This window comes from Vanellus vanellus (assembly GCF_965231255.1).
Source record: "Vanellus vanellus genome assembly, chromosome: 3".
Classification (NCBI taxonomy): Eukaryota; Metazoa; Chordata; class Aves; order Charadriiformes; family Charadriidae; genus Vanellus; species Vanellus vanellus.
In genome coordinates, this window is record NC_138907.1 from 59,620,004 (window position 1) to 59,637,942 (window position 17,939).

General features: G+C 37.1%; 1 protein-coding gene across 2 annotated transcripts in view; it reads right to left on the reverse strand.

Moving 5' to 3' along the window:
- TFB1M (transcription factor B1, mitochondrial) overlaps positions 1–16,470 on the reverse strand; it is a 28,644-nt gene extending 12,174 nt beyond the window's left edge. Inside the window, exons 1-5 of one of the 2 annotated variants that reach the window (XM_082481875.1) lie at positions 15,043–15,199; positions 13,349–13,500; positions 9,632–9,740; positions 7,750–7,901; positions 2,707–2,826 (exon numbers count right to left, since the gene is read on the reverse strand). In XM_082481875.1, coding sequence (XP_082338001.1) covers positions 2,707–2,826; positions 7,750–7,901; positions 9,632–9,740; positions 13,349–13,500; positions 15,043–15,175 — 666 coding nt within the window. In that variant the 5' untranslated portion in view covers positions 15,176–15,199. Of the gene's footprint in view, positions 1–2,706; positions 2,827–7,749; positions 7,902–9,631; positions 9,741–13,348; positions 13,501–15,042; positions 15,200–16,444 lie in introns of those variants that run through there. The other variant, XM_082481876.1, reaches the window with a different exon arrangement.
- Positions 16,471–17,939: the final 1,469 nt, after the last annotated feature.

Consider the following 17,939-nt stretch of genomic DNA (forward strand, 5'->3'; position numbering starts at 1 on the left):
TTCTTAACCCCCTTATTTTGATTAATAGTCTTAGATCCTTTAACCTTTTCTTTCAACACACAGATTTTGTTCCATATTGGTCATTGGCAGAGTATGTTCTATCTAAATGCTCCCCTAAACGAGAATCAAATTTATGTTAATTTGCTAGCATAGGTAAGGAAATGAAAAGGGAATATGAATAGGCCTTTAAATTTAGGAATATGATAATGCTGGATGAGTCTTTCAACAAAACCAACTGCTATTATTTTGCATATTTATATACAACTTTAATTTCCCATATTATCAGCGTGAAATTCACTAAAACAGTATAAAGGAGCCTTAACATTGTATGTATAGTTCATTGGAAAAAGGAAGATCTTCCGTTACAGCATTTGAGAAAGTGAAATGTTTTATGCATCTAATATGTAAAGAGTCTTTAATATACAGAGACTGGAATTATGTTTTGCTTGTATTACTACTGTTACGTAGCCATTTTGAGTTTCCTATGTGTTATTCAAGGAACTTGTTTTATACTATGTTTTGTACTAATGTTAGTATCAGCAGTTATTCAGTATTGCAGAGACTTAACTATGACCAAAAAGCCAGATTTCCTTTGCTTAGACACAATGCTGTGCAGCACCATTCCATTCCATAAACCAAGTCTTTTACGTCTCAACATTCATAGGTATTGTTGAAATAGTAGTCATTCATTGTGGAACTGAGGTAAACAACTCAGTCCCAAAAACACACATTCCACCTTCAGTAAGGGGTTTGACATGACACTAAGCTGTGATCATTGCTATGTATGCGAATTAAAACTAACATTAGTAAAATACGAACCAAAGGAGTAGAGGAGGCCATAAGAAAAAGGTCATAATTGCATACTACAAGCAAAATAAAGTGTTCATTGGTTACATAAGCAGCAAATTTTTCTTCCTAAAACTTTATGCAGAAGTAGCTGAACTTCTTTGCATACCTATGAAAAAAAATAAAATCAAGCACTGAGCCAGTTCATTCAATGTACACTGCAAGAGCTTTCCAAGAACACAGAGATTCTATAAGAAACAGTTATATCTAAAACCACATGCCAGTCTATGGCTAAAAGAACAGGGACAAAACAGAAGACTAAGCTAGAACAGGAATTTGAAGGAAACAAAATATAGTGAAAACAGATGCCAGGTCTGTCTGAAAAATTTGTAATTTCTGCTTTTGCAATATAAGCAATACTTGTTTTAAGTCAAAGAAATATATGAAATAAAAATATGCTTGCCTTTAGTAGTACTGCCTTCTTCTATTCAACAGAACACCGACTGTAGCATTTGCTTATACTAAGACATTTGTCACAACTCTTGAGTTACCCCTCTCAGTCAGCTTTGGCCTTTGCAGTGCAGGCAAATGGGAATATCAGTTATAGCTTCTCAAATCTGAGACACAGTTTGGATAAGACTTTCAACTACACTAGATCTACTATGCCCTCGAATTGTATTCGCCATTGAGAAACCACCACCACAAAATTGGAATTTTGGCCTTACCAAACACTATTTCAGATATTTAACAGTGAGATGACATCCTGAAATAGTTTTTCAATCAGCTAGGAGACAGGGAAAAAAAATAAAAATCCAAAAACGTAAAGCAAAAAATAAGATGTCTTAAGCATGGTCAATTTTCTTCACAACAGGCTGCTGTCACGAGTAATAACTTCACATTTGAATAGTTATTTGCTCAAAAAATACTAACAGAATCTTAAATTATCATCACAATTTGCCCAGATAGCAGCTTTAAAATTCACTGTGATAAGAGAGAGGGAATGAAGTATCTCAAGAGATAAGAGTGAAAAGACCAAAAGATAGACTGTGGTAAAGGGAAAGGGAGATTTATTGATGAGCTGAATAAACCAGTTTAGGAGAAACTTTCAGAAGCTGCATGTTTGTTTATGAAACACAACCAGTAGGTTTTCATGAGCTGTCAGGGGTAATAGACCCCACTTGGTGTCAGACACACACTTTTACCAAAAAAAAAAAAAAAGTAGAAGATACATTCTTGTCCAAAATGCGGTTTAATTTATTTATTCTTGATTCCTGTAATTGCGATGGCTATTAATAAAAACCAGTAGTAATAGATAAGAGGACAGCAAAGAAACCATTCTCTTCTACTCACTCAAGAGCAGATAGAAAAGATTGTTACTTTTTTAAACAGGCAGTAGGAATTAGGTGATAAAGTGCTATAGCAAATAAGAGGGAGTTAAATATGCTAAAGATGAGTAAGGTGAAATGTAAAGATTATAGACATGGTAAAATTAGAGATCTTTGACAAAGATGACAAATTAAATGCTTTTATTTATCAGCGTCTTTCAAAAGATCCATCAAATTTTCTAGGCACAATTCCCAAACTGTTTATAAATGCAAATTGTAAAACAGCAGGCTTTCCAAAGATGCTACAATCTTAGCAGACTATTCTGTCCTTAAATCAAATCTCCCTCTCAGAAACACCCAAAGTAGTACACTGATTTTGCAGATAGACTTGAAGGTCAAAGCCAAGTTCTGAGGAACAAAAATCACAAGCACCTTCTTGAAGCAAGTATGCTTCATCTACAGGTATATCAATCACATCACTTCATAGCATGAAGATGTTTAACAGAAGCACCCAACTGTGTTTTGTACTCAAAATCACAGATATTGCCTAATGACAAATTAACAAAAAATCCCAAAGAAATACATCAAACCTTACCTCTGGCTTTGGAACGAAGGCTTGACCTGGAATTACAAAACAGTTTTCAACAGTGCAGAGATGCTGAGACATGATGGACAGTCTGCTGCGTTGCTTACCTCCTGGATTAGCTGTAAGCCTCTATTGAAGAACAAAAACATGTGAATTAGTGAAACTGAATTGACCAAGTAGTCAGCTACCTAAAAGCTTAATTTTAAGTATAATCAAAGGCAAAAAAAAATGAAAAAAAGAACAATTAAATGTTAATAACTCACATCAAGTTTATGCCCAGTTCATCTAGAATTCTGTTCTCCAATGTAGCAGCGTTTCACTAATACATCATGCTACTTTACAACCCAAGTCCTGCAATCAAATGCACATGGAAAGGAGCTCCTTGAACTTCTGCAGAACTTAATGAACATCAAAAGAATTTTGTATGGGCACAAGGCTAAAACTCTTCTGACTACGTGATTCAAAACAAACATAGCATCAGCTGACAGCATTCTCACAGCCTTTCCTTCCACTGTTTCTGTATCAAATATTTTTTTCTACTTCAATATCAAACAAAGCTCCATAAAGTCAAAATCAGATAGAAAACAACATTTCTTCATTATTAACTGATCTATGTGTACAACACATGCAAGGAAGTTGGACCTACTTTACATAAATCCAGAATACCTAACAAGAAGACCATTTAATACTTAAAGCTCAATTTAGTAATTCTCTAATTTTCCCAAGAAATTTATTACAAAGAAAAAAAGAAGTTGCCTGGACAGAGGTTTTCTGCACTCTCATGACCTGGCAAGAAATACGTTCTGTGCATTTTGCTAGCACAAACAAGATTTAAACATATAAAGGACCCAGTAAAATAAGTCTCAGATGGTAAAAGACATTACACTAATTATGCAGAAATAGAATTTTGAAGATTCCTGTTCTTATTTACCACTATCTTAATAAAAAAAATAAATGATGAAAAGCAATTTGTGTATCTGGTAACATCCGTACATCATGTAGCTTCAGATGAAAATCATACTCATAAAATGCTGTCACTCTTATTAAAACTATCCCTGAAAAATAAAATTAAATGCATTGCTGAAGTTTTACTTTTTTGTTTAAACAACTCTCCTGAAAGGCAGTTTAACTATTAGCATCCAGCAAATAAAATACTTTTCAATGACTTTTCAGAATGAAAGCTCAGTGATTCTTTTTGCCCACATCAGCATTTAAAACTATCTTCATTATTGTTTCAGAGGAAACCTACTGAAAAAAAAAAAACAAAACAAAACAAAACTATCTGCCATCATTACTATTCTTTGAAAAAAACAGGCTGGAAAGTCTAACAATGCAATCAGATATGCACTTCCTCAACCTCTGCAGTGGAAATGAAACAGACCTAATGACAACGCTTGTTGTCCTTCCAAAGCCAATTCAAACAAGCCAGTCTTCACTTCCCGTGAAAACAATCTAACAAGTGTCAGGTGGTTAGCTCCTGCTTCTCAGCTACAGAAGGTATAACTTAAGAACATCCACCTCTGGGCAGTAACATCTTAAACCACTTCACCCACATCACCAGGAATGTACCTGTGTATGGCACTGCTCTGCTCAAGGAACACAAAAATGCTGAGAACACACTTCTGTAACCTGAGCTATTTTTGTAGGGTTTCTTCCCTTCAGTTCGCAAAATTTTCCTTTTTTCCTCCTTTTAAAATAGCATTTGAAACTGCATTAAGTCAACCATGCTGGAGGAGTTCAACTAATTAGGTAAGATTTTTGCACCTACTACTAAAATTTTAGCAACTCACGAAGCAAAACAAAGATTCTGAAGCCTAACCTGGAACACAATCAAGGTGGTGGTACTTGACATCTGTTTTAAAGCTGCTCACTATCAACCACTCTCAATGACTACCTCAGGAACAACTATTTGTTTTGTTCTTCACTAAGCTATACCATACAGTTGTCCTTTTCATAAATGCGTATTAAAACATTATCAATGAATCTGCACAATCCATCATGGGAATTCACCTACATGAAGAATTAGACTGGCAAAGCTGACCATGTAAAGGATTATTCAACACGTTAGTACACAAACCACTTTCTGCAAAACGATAGGGGGGTTTAGAACATAAGTATTTATATTTAACCTATATCAGTTATGAAAACATAATGGTAATTTTTCTTCTGTTTGCTGTTTAGAAATCCAAATTATTTTCCACTTTATTAGCACCTTTTGCCTAGTGTTCTAAATAGACAGCAGTGTTAGATACAAAATGATTACGTATTCTGCTCTTCTAACACGCCTGTCTCCTAGATATCTTCTAGATATCAGTTTAACACCCCACATCCCAGCCTGCAGATCATGTTCGCGGAGCAGTTCAGGCAAACTACTCTCTGCCCAGTTTTACTCAAAATTAGAGACTGACAAAGATCTTCTATTTAAACTGAAATATGACTCATTTTAATGGAAGTAAGCCAGGAAGTACATGGCCTAAGTAGCAGATTTGAGGTGAAGCACTGAGGAATTTGGGGCAACGTAAAAATTCTTATCCACAAAGTAAGTAACAATTTTACAAATTTAAACTACAGAGACAAAACTGCTGGTTGTCATCAACAGTTCTAATCAATTTAATCAAATCATATCAGAACACAGTGGCTGTAGTAATAGGTCTACACTGACAGAACTCATGCCAACCTACCTGTGCTACAAGGAAACGGAAGAGCAGGAAACCACCACTAACAAGAAAGGCAAAGGTATTTTCTGTCTCTTATACTAGCAAAAATGAACTTGACCACAAATAACACAGCATGTTGTTTTATTTTCTTACTGTGAATATCAAGTTATCCTATTTGATTATAAAGCACATATAGCTCCATTTCATGACAGCATGTTACCCTTCTGCTGAGCTCAGACTACAAACTCAAGACTTTTTTTGGTATTGAGGCTTTTAGCTTAGAAACATCCAGTGAGGACATCAAACTTTGGAGTATAAGAAATTTACCTTTCAAGAATATAAAACAACAGAGATATAAAATATCAGTAGCAACTGATTATCTGCATTACACTATTCTCTCTTTCCTGGTACTGAATATGCCTGTATATGCGAACTACAATGGTTAACTCAAGCAGCTTCAGAGGGCTGGAAAAAAGACACAGATTTTGATTATCATCATTTCTCCTAATCATAAAAAAAAAAAAAAATAATAGCCTCTCTCAAGTGAGTTTTTCATGATGTCAAATCGATGATGGAAACATAAGCCAGAAACTACAAACTATTTTGTCTTCAGTGGACGATCTGTGTTTAAATAGATGTAAGAACAAGAATCAAGAGATCCCAGAATGTAAACTCAACAACAATTAACATTGATTCATTGCATGACCTTGAACAACGTATCATTCAATTTCCTAGTGTTTCTAACTTCTCAGCTTGCTAAGCACAAGGAACTTAAAAGTGCATGGTATTTTGCATCTCATTGAGCTATGCTGGGTGCACAAGTACTATAATCTGCATGTCACCAAGGGCATATGCAGCTGGTTACAGCTATATAAAGTACAGAGTGCATTTATGCTCTCACTCAGTGCTAGGCCAATTTTTTCACTGCTGTCACAAAACTTTGCATCTTACCCATCATCACTTTGCATTTTACATCATAGTCCATTAGCCATATTTTGCAATGAGGTATAATCTCCAATGTAATTAATTCCTTTTGGAAAACAGATCTGGATTTTTCAATGCCTGAAACCACATGAGCTGAGTGAGAACTGAATTAAGGAATCTAGTTTATTTCACACTAAATGTTTGTCCCTGGTGTCCTCTAGAGCCGCCTACTGGAACTACTTCAGTACTTGTCTTGAACGTTGATCGCTGGGCTAGAGTAATGACAAGACAATATGGTTTTCTGTGACCCGAAAAATGACAGCAGACATGCCACTTGCATATACAATTATTACTAATTTACATCATGAAAAAAAACACAGCAAAATTTTCCTATTAGAATTTCTACTTTGAAGGATTAAAATTAAAACAACATACACTTTTAGGCTGCACACAGAACACCAGGTATTTATGAACACTGGAGTAATCAGATGGAAATTCAGTTTTCAGACTGATGTGCAGTTCCTTTTTTCTTCTGTTTTGTTGTTTTATTTTTTTAAAAGCAAGGGGGATGCTGGTAAGAAGCCATACTGCTTGCATAAATACAAAGCAAAAAGTCTTCCAGCCTCTATGTTATAATATGTCTCATGCAATGGCAACAGAAATAAACTGTTAAGACTTAAAACACTGTGTAGTAAGTCATCCTGTATCAGCTAATCTAGAATTAACACTACTACATGGCAGATCACTTTGGCCTTCTTTGAGAATCTAACTATTGAGACAAAGCAAAATCTCAAGCTTGCTCTTGGACCTGCTGTGACAGAACTTAAATGATGCCTTTTTACACACGCAAGACTGGCAGCAATCCAGTAATAATTCTGATATTAAGTTTCATTCACAAAAGCCAGAGTTAGTTGCCGTGGTCTTGACAGAATACTCCCTGTGTTTTAAGTGTTTAATCACAACTGGAAATAATGCTAAACCTGCAATTTTTCCTTATTTCAAGGAAGGTGTATTTTTAAAAATGTTGATAATTAAGAGGGCAAGGAAATAACTTCAAGTGTATTTCTCGAGATGACTGAAAGGTAAGTAAAACCAGACTGATGAAATGGTGCATGAATGACTGCGAGAGAAGAAATACAGTTAAAAGACAAGAGTGCTGTGGAATCTATTCATGGCAAAGAAATCAGATTTCAGAAAAGAACACATTAAGTACCTCAAGGAAATATAACCCTCCATAAGACATTAAAAAATAATAATAAATTATGTACCCTGAAAGGATCAGAGCAGACGATTAACTCAATATTAAAATTCATAATCTACAGCCACATAAACTAAAAATTGAAACAACTCCTTCTTCTCTTTCTAAAGCCAAATAAGATTGGGTTTGTACTTTAAAACAAAAGATTGCATGCGAACAAAGATTTGCTCAATTTACCATCTTTAAAATTTGGGGAAAACAATAACATCTTACCTCTGCAACTTCCTTCTGAAAAGTCAATGTCATCTGTGTCCTGCCATAAATGAAAGGTCCATCTTTTTTGGAGACATTTTCAAGCCATTTGATGATTAGAGGAGTTGAAACACTGAAGGGCAGATTCCCAATGATATGGATATCTGGTGGCTCTAGTAATATTTGATGGAGAAAACCCAACTGTTAAAAAGTTTTGGATAAGATTTTGCCAGGAAAGAACAAGTAAATGATAACGATATGCACATATCAACCTAGACTTAAAATATGAAAACAATTTTTATCATGCTACTCCAAAATTATGCTTTTCCATTTATACATGTCTTACACTGACAAAACTGTTACTATTCTCAGTAATTAGTTTGCAAAAAGTGGTTAGGTTTGGTTCTCATTTACATTTGAATAAATCAGTAGCTTTCACCTGAGTTACTCCAGAATAGCAAAACTGTAACAGCAAAACTACAGCAGTGTTTCCATGATTTTAAACTATAACTATCAGGTACAGACTAAATAGCCACACTCATCCTTCTGTCCAACACATTCCTCCCAGGGGCTTTTTACTGAGTCTTCACAATTCCCAAAACAATCAACTAGCTCAAACTGAGCAGAGCTCTCCTTCTGTGTAGAGTCCTCTGAAATCAAGAGGTCTAAGAGCAAGTACGAGACTTAGCCATAAGAAGTGATACTTATTGTTCAATTATGTATTGTATCAGTATATATGTGTTGTACAACACAAAGCAGGCATTTCATTAGAGGGGATCTGAAGCAGGAGTACAATCAAAATGAACAAAAGCGTGCTGTCGTTTCTTAGATACTACAGCATTTAATAAGATGAATAAGACACGGTAATATCAAATTCAAGCTGGGTTTCAGGCACACTTTACTTATTAGGCACTTTTTAGGCTGTGGCATTTCTGGCATATTTCTGATATTACACGTTTATCAGAGATAGTTAAGTGTTTTTCTGCAATCCACCAGCTTTTCAGATTTTCATATAGCAATAATACAGCAGAAGTATATTTTACCTCTAAATAGTTAGCTCCAAAGACAACAATGACTTATGTGTATGTTCAAAAAAGGTAAATTTTTAAAGACTGTGCTACACTTTCATACATGCATTTGCTCGTCATTTTGTTTTGTGAAGCACTTACCTTTTGCAACAAGGCAAATACAGCATGGAATTTTTCAAGATGAACATAATGTGTGGCATGATCTTTTATGTCCTAAGTCAGAAAGCAGTTTACTGTTCTTCAGGCACTACAGACAGTGATTTTACCTTAAATTCAGCAATTTGGAAAAGAGGCCTAGGAGGTCATCTCTGATTTACCTAATACTATAACATGTTTTCAAAGGCAGCTGAAATTGAGTCCAGCGACAACCTCAGATGAAAAAAAGTATCTCTGATTAGATTCTACTTTTGCTAAAGATATCCAGCTGAGGCCAGTGCAATGAGTAAATTAAATTTTCGAGGACAAATTTCCTAAAAGCTTCAAAGAAAGTAAGAGAAATTTCTTCATTGGAACAAGAGCAGTGGTGGCTTCTGGCTTCTTCAAAAAGAGGAAGAAGCTGAGAAGAAAGTACATAATTTGATTTGTTTTTATACTTTCCATGGGTCATTATCGTACAGTCAAGACACGCTAAGGTTAGTAACTACAAAGCTCCTCAATAATGTTGACTAAGGTGCCATTGCTTTGTCTTAGAAGAGCAAGATGATTTTTTTTTTTCCTTCTAGAAAGGAAGAAAGTTAGGTTGCCTCTCTCCTACCTTCAGAATGTACCAGAAGAGAGAGAGTAACACCTGCACTGAGTGAACTCCAACTATATCACCACACCTAAGACTAACTCAGAAGACTTAAAAATGAAACAAACCAAACCCAAATACTAACCGTCCTCCCAGTTCTTTTTTAAGTGCTTTGGAAAAGCCTTCTCCATTTTATATGTCAGAATATCTCCATGAACAATGTGTACTTTTCCTGGAGCCGCTTCAGATAACATCTGTTTGTAAGCAAGCAAGCAGAATACACAGTGAGTATTAACCAAACTGATTTCCAGCTTCAGCCACTGCAGGAATGAAACCATTGCTATATGTTTATCTTCAATATACAAAAAAGCACAACAGCAGTTAAAAGTGAGCACTGTTAGTAAATATTTACCTTCAAAAAGCGAATGTTAACAAAAAAGGTTAATGAGTGATTCTGTAAACACTTACTATTCACAGCTGTGGAATTCTTAATAGGGAATTTAAACCTGAAAAGACTGCTCTTCAACACAGAACAATTAACAAACCAGGGGCCACTAATAGGACCCCACCTGATCTATGTAATAATGCAAGCAGCAGGTTTTGAAAAGCTTTTAGATCCATTACCTATCGAAACAAGGCTCATGTTGTTTATTCTATCTCCCCTGTAGCCGTAGGGTCTATTACAATTTTAGCCATATGTGATACAAGGCTGCAGAAATATTCAGTCATTTTTTCTTTTACATAAAAAAGGGGGAAAATATCCTCTTAATACTCCCTGCAGTAGTCTGAACTCACACCATCAGAAACCAAGGAGTTCCCAAAAATGAAGGAATCAATTACCTAGCAGTAGAGAAAATCTCAAAAATTCGTATCTTGTTAGACATTACAAAATCCACTCTGTTGCCAACTTCTCCATCCCACTTCTGCAGCTTATATAGTATTTAATAAATACTGAAAGGCAAACTCAGAACCGGCTGTAGTTTGATGACCAATTCTTTCATTTCTGGTATCAGTTTACGAAATCAAAATTAGTTATGTTTCTAGTGTTGTACGAATCTTTTCTACAAAATGAAACTATGCACAAACAGCATAATTCAAAAGCAAAGTCTACTTTTACAAAGACTACATTTGGGGATATTTATTGTTCCTAAGTCAGAATAACAAAAAACGTCTTAAAGAACAATTTTGCTTTTGCACAGAAATCCAAATCTATAAACAGCTAAGTGCTGGTGGCTTAACTACCAAAATAAACTGCTCACCATTGTTAGTTCCATCTTCAATCTAAATCATATTAATATGCTCAGGGGCACAAACAGCTTTCACAGGCCTCTGAGCCAAAGGAAAGTGTTGCTTTCTCATACTGCTCACAAAATGTCTGCATGAATTTTTTTTTAATGTCAAAACATCTAAATTCTGTGTAGAGTATTAAAAAAATCCTTAACTAAACCCTAAGTGTTCCTACATGTTTTAAGTGCAATCATTTCCAACTTGAAAAACATAAATCTCAGTTAACAGATTTTTCAGCATTTCACTAGCAATTATACTACATAAATATTCACTGATCTGCCATTTGTCAAATCTTTCTTTGAAGCTGCTATAAGTGCTATAATAGGATGAAAGATAATGTAAAATCAATAAAGTTAGAAAACAGCATAAAAGGAAGCAGACAGCTGCCTATACAATAATGGATTATTAACACACACATTGTTTTTTAATAATGGTTTTCACTTCAAGAGGAGTTTGGGTGTTTTTCAGTATCACACAACATAATTGAGAACTGCATTAATTTGTGAGCAGAAAACCACAGTTGGACATTTCTAATTTGAAATAGACTCAGAAACCCACTGAAACCTTCTCTATTTTAAGGCCAACACAGTTCTAGGAGCTCTTGTGCTCCAAGCACACAAGCCAAGTGATTCTCCATCATACAGATTCTCTTCTTCTTGTCTTTGGTTCACATCCAAAAGGGCAGGAAAAAAACATAAAGGGCATAGTTTAAAAAATGAAATGGTGTTCCAGAAAGAATTCTATATTCAATTCACTCTCTTGTTGAGAGCACCCTTTCTCTCCTCATAAATCTTTCCAGCCTAACAACTATTAGGGCATATGGCATAGGGAGGTTGGAACTCTTAAAAAGTGAGACAGAACTAACAGGCCCTCAGCTTGTGTAACTGTTACTCTGTACACACATGTTCTCCACTATATTTCAGTTTTGCAATAAAGAGGAACCCAACTTCAGTCTTCTGAGAGAGGTCACAACCTGAAAAACAGCTAATGAAAAATGCTTTATGCTTTATGTCAGTGATTTTATAAGTATCTAAAGAGACATTTTTAAGTAACAGTTCCCAACTGTTAATCTCTGACATTTTATGTTATTCAAATATCAACCCTTTCATGAGCATTTGGTTTTGATAGAGCTTTTAATGGAAAACTAGAAGAAAATAGGTATTACAACCCACATTATCACAAAAGAGATTCGTTCTGTTATGTATCATATTTGGAGGGGAAAAAACAACACCAAATTTAACACTAATGGATGCAATGTATTTCTTGTTCATTCACATCCACTGTTACTGAGTTACAGCATCTTTATATTCAATAACATCATTCAGACATATTTATTTCTATTATGAAGAGGTTGCTAATGAAATATAATAACTAATGTTAATTCACTTGAATAGTAAAGATGATTACATACCAAAAGCTCATAATGCACTATGGAAAGTATACTTTTTTCAGAGAAATCTGTTGCAGTGGCTTCATCTTTGAAGACCAGAAATATTGTCTTAAGTACTTAAAAAACTCTGATAATTAAAGTAAGTATCATTTAATCTCATATTCTCTCCAATCCCAAAATAGTTCTTAAAATTCAAAACAAAAATGCAGATTTGCCACCGCTCAAGAAAAGTGAAAACATGAAGTTTTCATACTTCATAAGGTAAAGGTGCCATACTGTAAATTATCAATGGCTAACCCTAAAAAGGCAGTTACATGCATATTCAAGTTTAAAGATATGTGCAGTTTCATTCATAACTCACTCACTCGTTCTACAAAGAGGTAGTATCAGTTCTCAAGTGAACTACCTATTTATTTTCACTGCTTCTTTACTACAGAAGACAAAGGGTAACATAAGGAAACCCCTTTGAATTGCTATGATTTGAGGTTGAAGATGCACGAGAAAATAGTCAAATATAAAGAGATTTCAGACTCTGTTTTTCTTGCTAGATTTATACAGCCAAATTCCATAAACATGCAGACTTAATAGCAACAAGTAGATGGTATTTGAAAAATGTCACAATGACTTGTGAGCTTATAACAACTTCAAAAGGAACGAAAGTTTAAGAGTGGTGGGGGTTTTTTGAAAATGTAAAATAAATGCTTACTTTAGTCTTCTTTCTGGATGTTAATTCACATTGAACTATGTTAACTGGAGATATATGTTCACAATTTTATAAGCTTTAAAGCATAATTATTAAGATTAAAGTGAAAAATAAGAACAAAGGACATTACGTTCAGCCTTCAAACTACTATTTCACCTGCATGGATAGACCTTTAAAGGACCTGACACATCTTAACCTGAAAAAAAACAGGCAGGCCTCAGCCTTAATTCAGCTGCAGGATCAGGTCCTGAAGAGCCAATGGGTATTTAAATGAAAATGCATATGAGAAAGCAGGAACAATTAATTGCTATACTGTGTATTTTCATCTTCAAGCAAATGATAGCTCTGATTTAAGCCAAAGAAGCAAAACCTATTTTTCAATGCTGAGATCTCAACAAAACACTCACAACCTTTCTGTTTTTTTAAAATGTTCTTATTTGATGTTGTCGATACATTTATACAAACCATTCTCCAGATGGTACCTGCAATCCTGGAATAAATCGAGCATCTTTTTCAATTAAAAGGAGTTGTTCAACACCAGCGCTGAGAATGGATCTGGTAATACCTCCTGGCCCAGGGCCCACTTCGCAAACATGGGCATTTTTCAGCTCACCAGCTTGTCTCACTATCTTGTCTGGAAGACACAAAGAACATACTAAGCCTTTATTCTCCAAAAGATCCAGCTTACTAAGACAAACTCATTGTTTATTGTTAAAGCACAAGTGTGCTTATCTCAGAACAGACACAAACAGTGACACGTTCCAGTAAAATGATCACACGCCTGCCAGGCTGCACAGAATTCAGATTTGTTTCATACTACAAGGTATGCTCAACTGTTTAAAAAAAGACTATTTCCAGTTTAATGGCTTTAATATATATTGTTGCTCATTACAGAATCAAAAAAAGAGAAAATTATTTATCATCTTTAAACTAGGAGTACTATTCTCCTTCTGCAAGTAAGCACGTGTGTTCAACACCCGAAAGTCTCCCTACTTATCCTTATAAAGGTGTTTGAATACAGTACCTCTGTTTCAAAGAAATTTAGGAAGCAAAAATGATACAGTGAAGCTCTATGAAGATTACAGTATGTACAGAGCAATTTTATAAGGGAGGAGATGGAGTAAAGTAAAAAATGTAATATTGGCAACTGGTAGTTATAGAAAGTGAGGCAGTTGAAAGATGAGGAAAAAATACCTGTACCTAAGTGGAAGGATACAACACTGGAAGGCATTACAGCCAGGAAAGAAAACAGATTAAGGATTGAAAAAGGATTAAAAATGCAGCTAATGAAACAAAGAGATTCTTAGGAAGCATGGAGAGAGGGAAGCTAACAGAAATTATGCTGCACACTCCATAATTTCTTAAGTGTGCAATAAAACCAAGAAATATCCAAAGGCTTGTCTACTTATAAGGTTTTACTAAATGCATGCACATATTTTTATTCCAAGATAACAGTCCAGTTATCCAGGTAGTGGAACAGAGTTTCATGTTCATGTCCTAAATCTTTATCAACCTGAATCTTCAAACGTAATCAAATCATCAGCTACATGAAGCTGCACTGCATTTATTACTGCAAAACCCAGCCACCATGAGAACAGTAAAGAAACCCACCACTGATTGAACAGTGCCAACTTTGTCACCCATTGCTGACATGAGGCCGGAAAAAACGGAATTGTTCAGAACAACGTAACTGGTTCAAAAAGCTACAATGTTTCTGATAAACTGAAACAAATGACCTTCCTAAACACAGTATATACTAAATTAAACTGCACAATGAGTTACAGTACTTTCTATGATACATAATAAACTGAAAAAAATAATCATTTTTGAATCAAACTTATAAACTAGAATAGTACCTGAATGGTAAAAGTATTACTAAGGCTTGGATTTTTGTGTTTCAATCAATAACCCATATTTTATATAGGAATATAGTTTCTACCTAAACATTACTCTGTAATTTATAAAGAAACACATTTCTAGGAATTTACAAGTAAAATCAATTCATCTAAGCTAAAACTACTTTTTAAAGAAGTCTTTGAAGGTTTACCATTGAGGTGTCATGAGTTTGACTGATATAATCATGCAAACATCTCCTCCTTAGCTAGAATCTGGATTGTGAAGAAAATTGGGATACATGTTTTACAGTAGCTAAAAATATTAGAATAAAATATTTAACCTGTCAATCGCAAATCCAGTAGAAAGTTCTGGGAAAGTTGTTTCTGTGCTTTAAGGCGAAAGAGCTTAATAATCTCTCCAACAGTTGGCAGGGGAGGCAGATGGAAAGCTGCTGCCTTTCCTGGAATAGCCATAAGACAAAACTCTTGTTCCTTCTTCCTAGACAGACATTAAAAAGATGATTCTAGTATATAGAATAAATTCTAATATACTTAATATTAAAAACACTACTAAGTTTACAAACCAAGAAATTATTTACAAATAATTACACAAGTGCTGAATTTTAAAAATCAGTATTTTGACTATTGTATGCAGTGTTTATGCTAGGCATGTGTTTGTGGGATTGGGTAAATCTCCTTCTGTAGCTTTGCCAACACATCAGGTAAAATAAAACCCTCTCAGAATTGTTCAAAGTCTCTTTCATTACTTTAGAAGAGAATCATTAAGGATAATCTCCTTGAATTCATGGCATCGCATGAAGACAGAACATATTTAATTAAAGTGTCCCTGAAGAAGAATTAGAGGATTATTTTTATTATTATTACTGAATCACCCGGTTCTCTAAGCAGAGGCAAGGATAGTAATCCCAAGTGTAAAAAAAAATGGCATTAGCTAATTTAAATAAATGAATAAATTAATCTTTTTAAGTTTCTGCACGAGGGGACGAAACTTTTCCCCCCTCTCCTCTGGCGCCGCCGGCCCCCGCCTCACCATCACACCCCTCGGGCCGCGCAGCCTCCAGCACCGATCGCCCACCGTCAGGCAGTCGGGCCTTGCCGGGCACAGTCCCACACGCCGCGGGCGGCCTGAAGGAGAGAGGGGCCGCCTTCGCCCCTTTCCACTTTGGTGGCCTCAGGACAGGGACCGATGAGGGGGCCGGGGAAAGGGGGGCAAAGCCGTGGAGTGGCCAGACCGGAGGGGGGATAGGGGTGGGCGGGGAGGGAGGCGGAGGCGAACGTGAAGCGCAGACGCAATTTTACAGCCGCGGAGGGCCCGCTCGCACCGAACGGAGCACGAGCACCTCCTCTCACCCACCCAGATGGCCGGTGCGGCCCGGTCACCCCCCGGGCGCTAGGAGGACCGCCCCGCCTAGGCCCGATGCCCGGCTAGGCCCCGCCCCGGGCCCCGCTCATTGGACACTGGCGCCCTCCCCGCCGCAGGAAAGGCGCCGCAGCGCGCATGCTCCCAGCGACGGCACCCGTAATGGGTGGCAGGACGGCCGGCTGCGCAGGCGCAGAAGCCGCCAGCGTGGCTGGGGAAGCGGACTCGCGCAAGGTCCAGGGGAGGGGTGGGGGCGCCGCGCGGCCACACGCGCTTCTCCTCCCTCGGCTGCTGAGGGAAGAAAGCCTCAGAGTAGCACCCCCACAGCGCGCGGCTCCTTACAGTGTAGCGCGGTAACGAACCTGGAAAAGGAAGTGCTTCTCCTCGGCCTAGCGCGTTTCCGTAATGACGCATGCGCCCGCCCAGTGTTCTGATTGGTCCCGTGTCCCGAGCAGGGAGGGCTGCGCATGCGCCCTGAGGCGGGTCGGAGGTCACCGGCCGTCGCGCATGCGCAGTCGGCGGTGCTCGGGCGGAGTGGGGTTGCTGGGTGGTTTCGTGCTCGGGGCGGTCTGAGAGGCTTTTCCGCACACGCAATATAAACCTTTCAGAAGGATTTCACTTGACTCCTGCTGCCGTGGCTGCCTGGGAGGGCTCCTGTGACATCCCCGCAGGAGGCCCGGAGCGAGGCCCCGTTGGCGTTTGTAGGCTCCGCTGGCGGAGGTGGTCCGCAGTAGTGGGCCTGAAGGGGCAGTGTGATTCTGGGTGTACATTGCCGCGGCAAAGATGATTCTAAGCAATAAAAAGAAAAACCCTGTTGGCAGTCATCATTGTGGGTTGAAGTGTAGTTTTATTCATTTCTGTGGTAACTTGATTGGTCTGATACCTTTTCAGATGGGTAGAGCTGTTACCTGTGGGCTCCAGGAACAGGCATGCGAGTGTTGATATGTTTTAAAAAGCCACAGAAGGCGAAGTGGAATGCAGGTTCACAGATTTGCAGGTCTGTGTGGAATTGAATTGGACTGTAACATTTACAGTGGAGGTTTGGGGTTTTCTTTAATTTGAGTGAGCCAATTCCTAGGCAATTTTTCAGCTGGTCTGGATACTGCACAAATATCTGGCTCTGCTCGTTGCTGTGTATCCAGAGATTAGGGTGCAATCAGAACCTGTTCTTTTCATTTCCTTTGAAAATTTGAATGCTTCTGTGTTTCTGTATATCAGTTTTTCCGATTGGAGCCATACAGCACACATCTTGATCTGGCTGGGAAATAAGCATTGAAGAAACAGATTTAATAATGGTGTTCTTATGAGTAATTACATTTTATAAACTGAGCAATAGCATGTTGCAACAGAACTTTAGCTACAATATACTGTTCTAACATAAAAGTGCATGTGTTTGTATATATATGTGTATCTATATATGTATATGTTCTTAAAACAGCGTCCAGTTTTGCTCATCCTAAAACTCCCTGGTAGCCTCAGAAGCCAGTGGCAGAGTATTTCTGCAGTATCTTTTGCCACAGTGGATTCAGGAAGTTCTCCACAGCCCTTTTGAACAATTGTTGTTTTTTAAGGTTCTTTTTCCAATTTGCCTTTATGATTCCATGCTTAATGATTATTGAGGCAGTGCAAGCGAATCCTAAGATATTTCCATAAAGCTAAACAGTTACTAAAAAGCCACAGATCATCACGGATATTGTTAGTTAGATGTAAGAAAATTAACACATTAAAGGATTTGTAAAAAGTAATTCCTCACTCAGGATAAATAATAGGTGTAATTCTTAATAGCTTTGTGCATTAGGCATAGCTTCTGCTATCAATAGCCTGTTCTAGTTAAATAATAACAGCAGATGCTGTAAT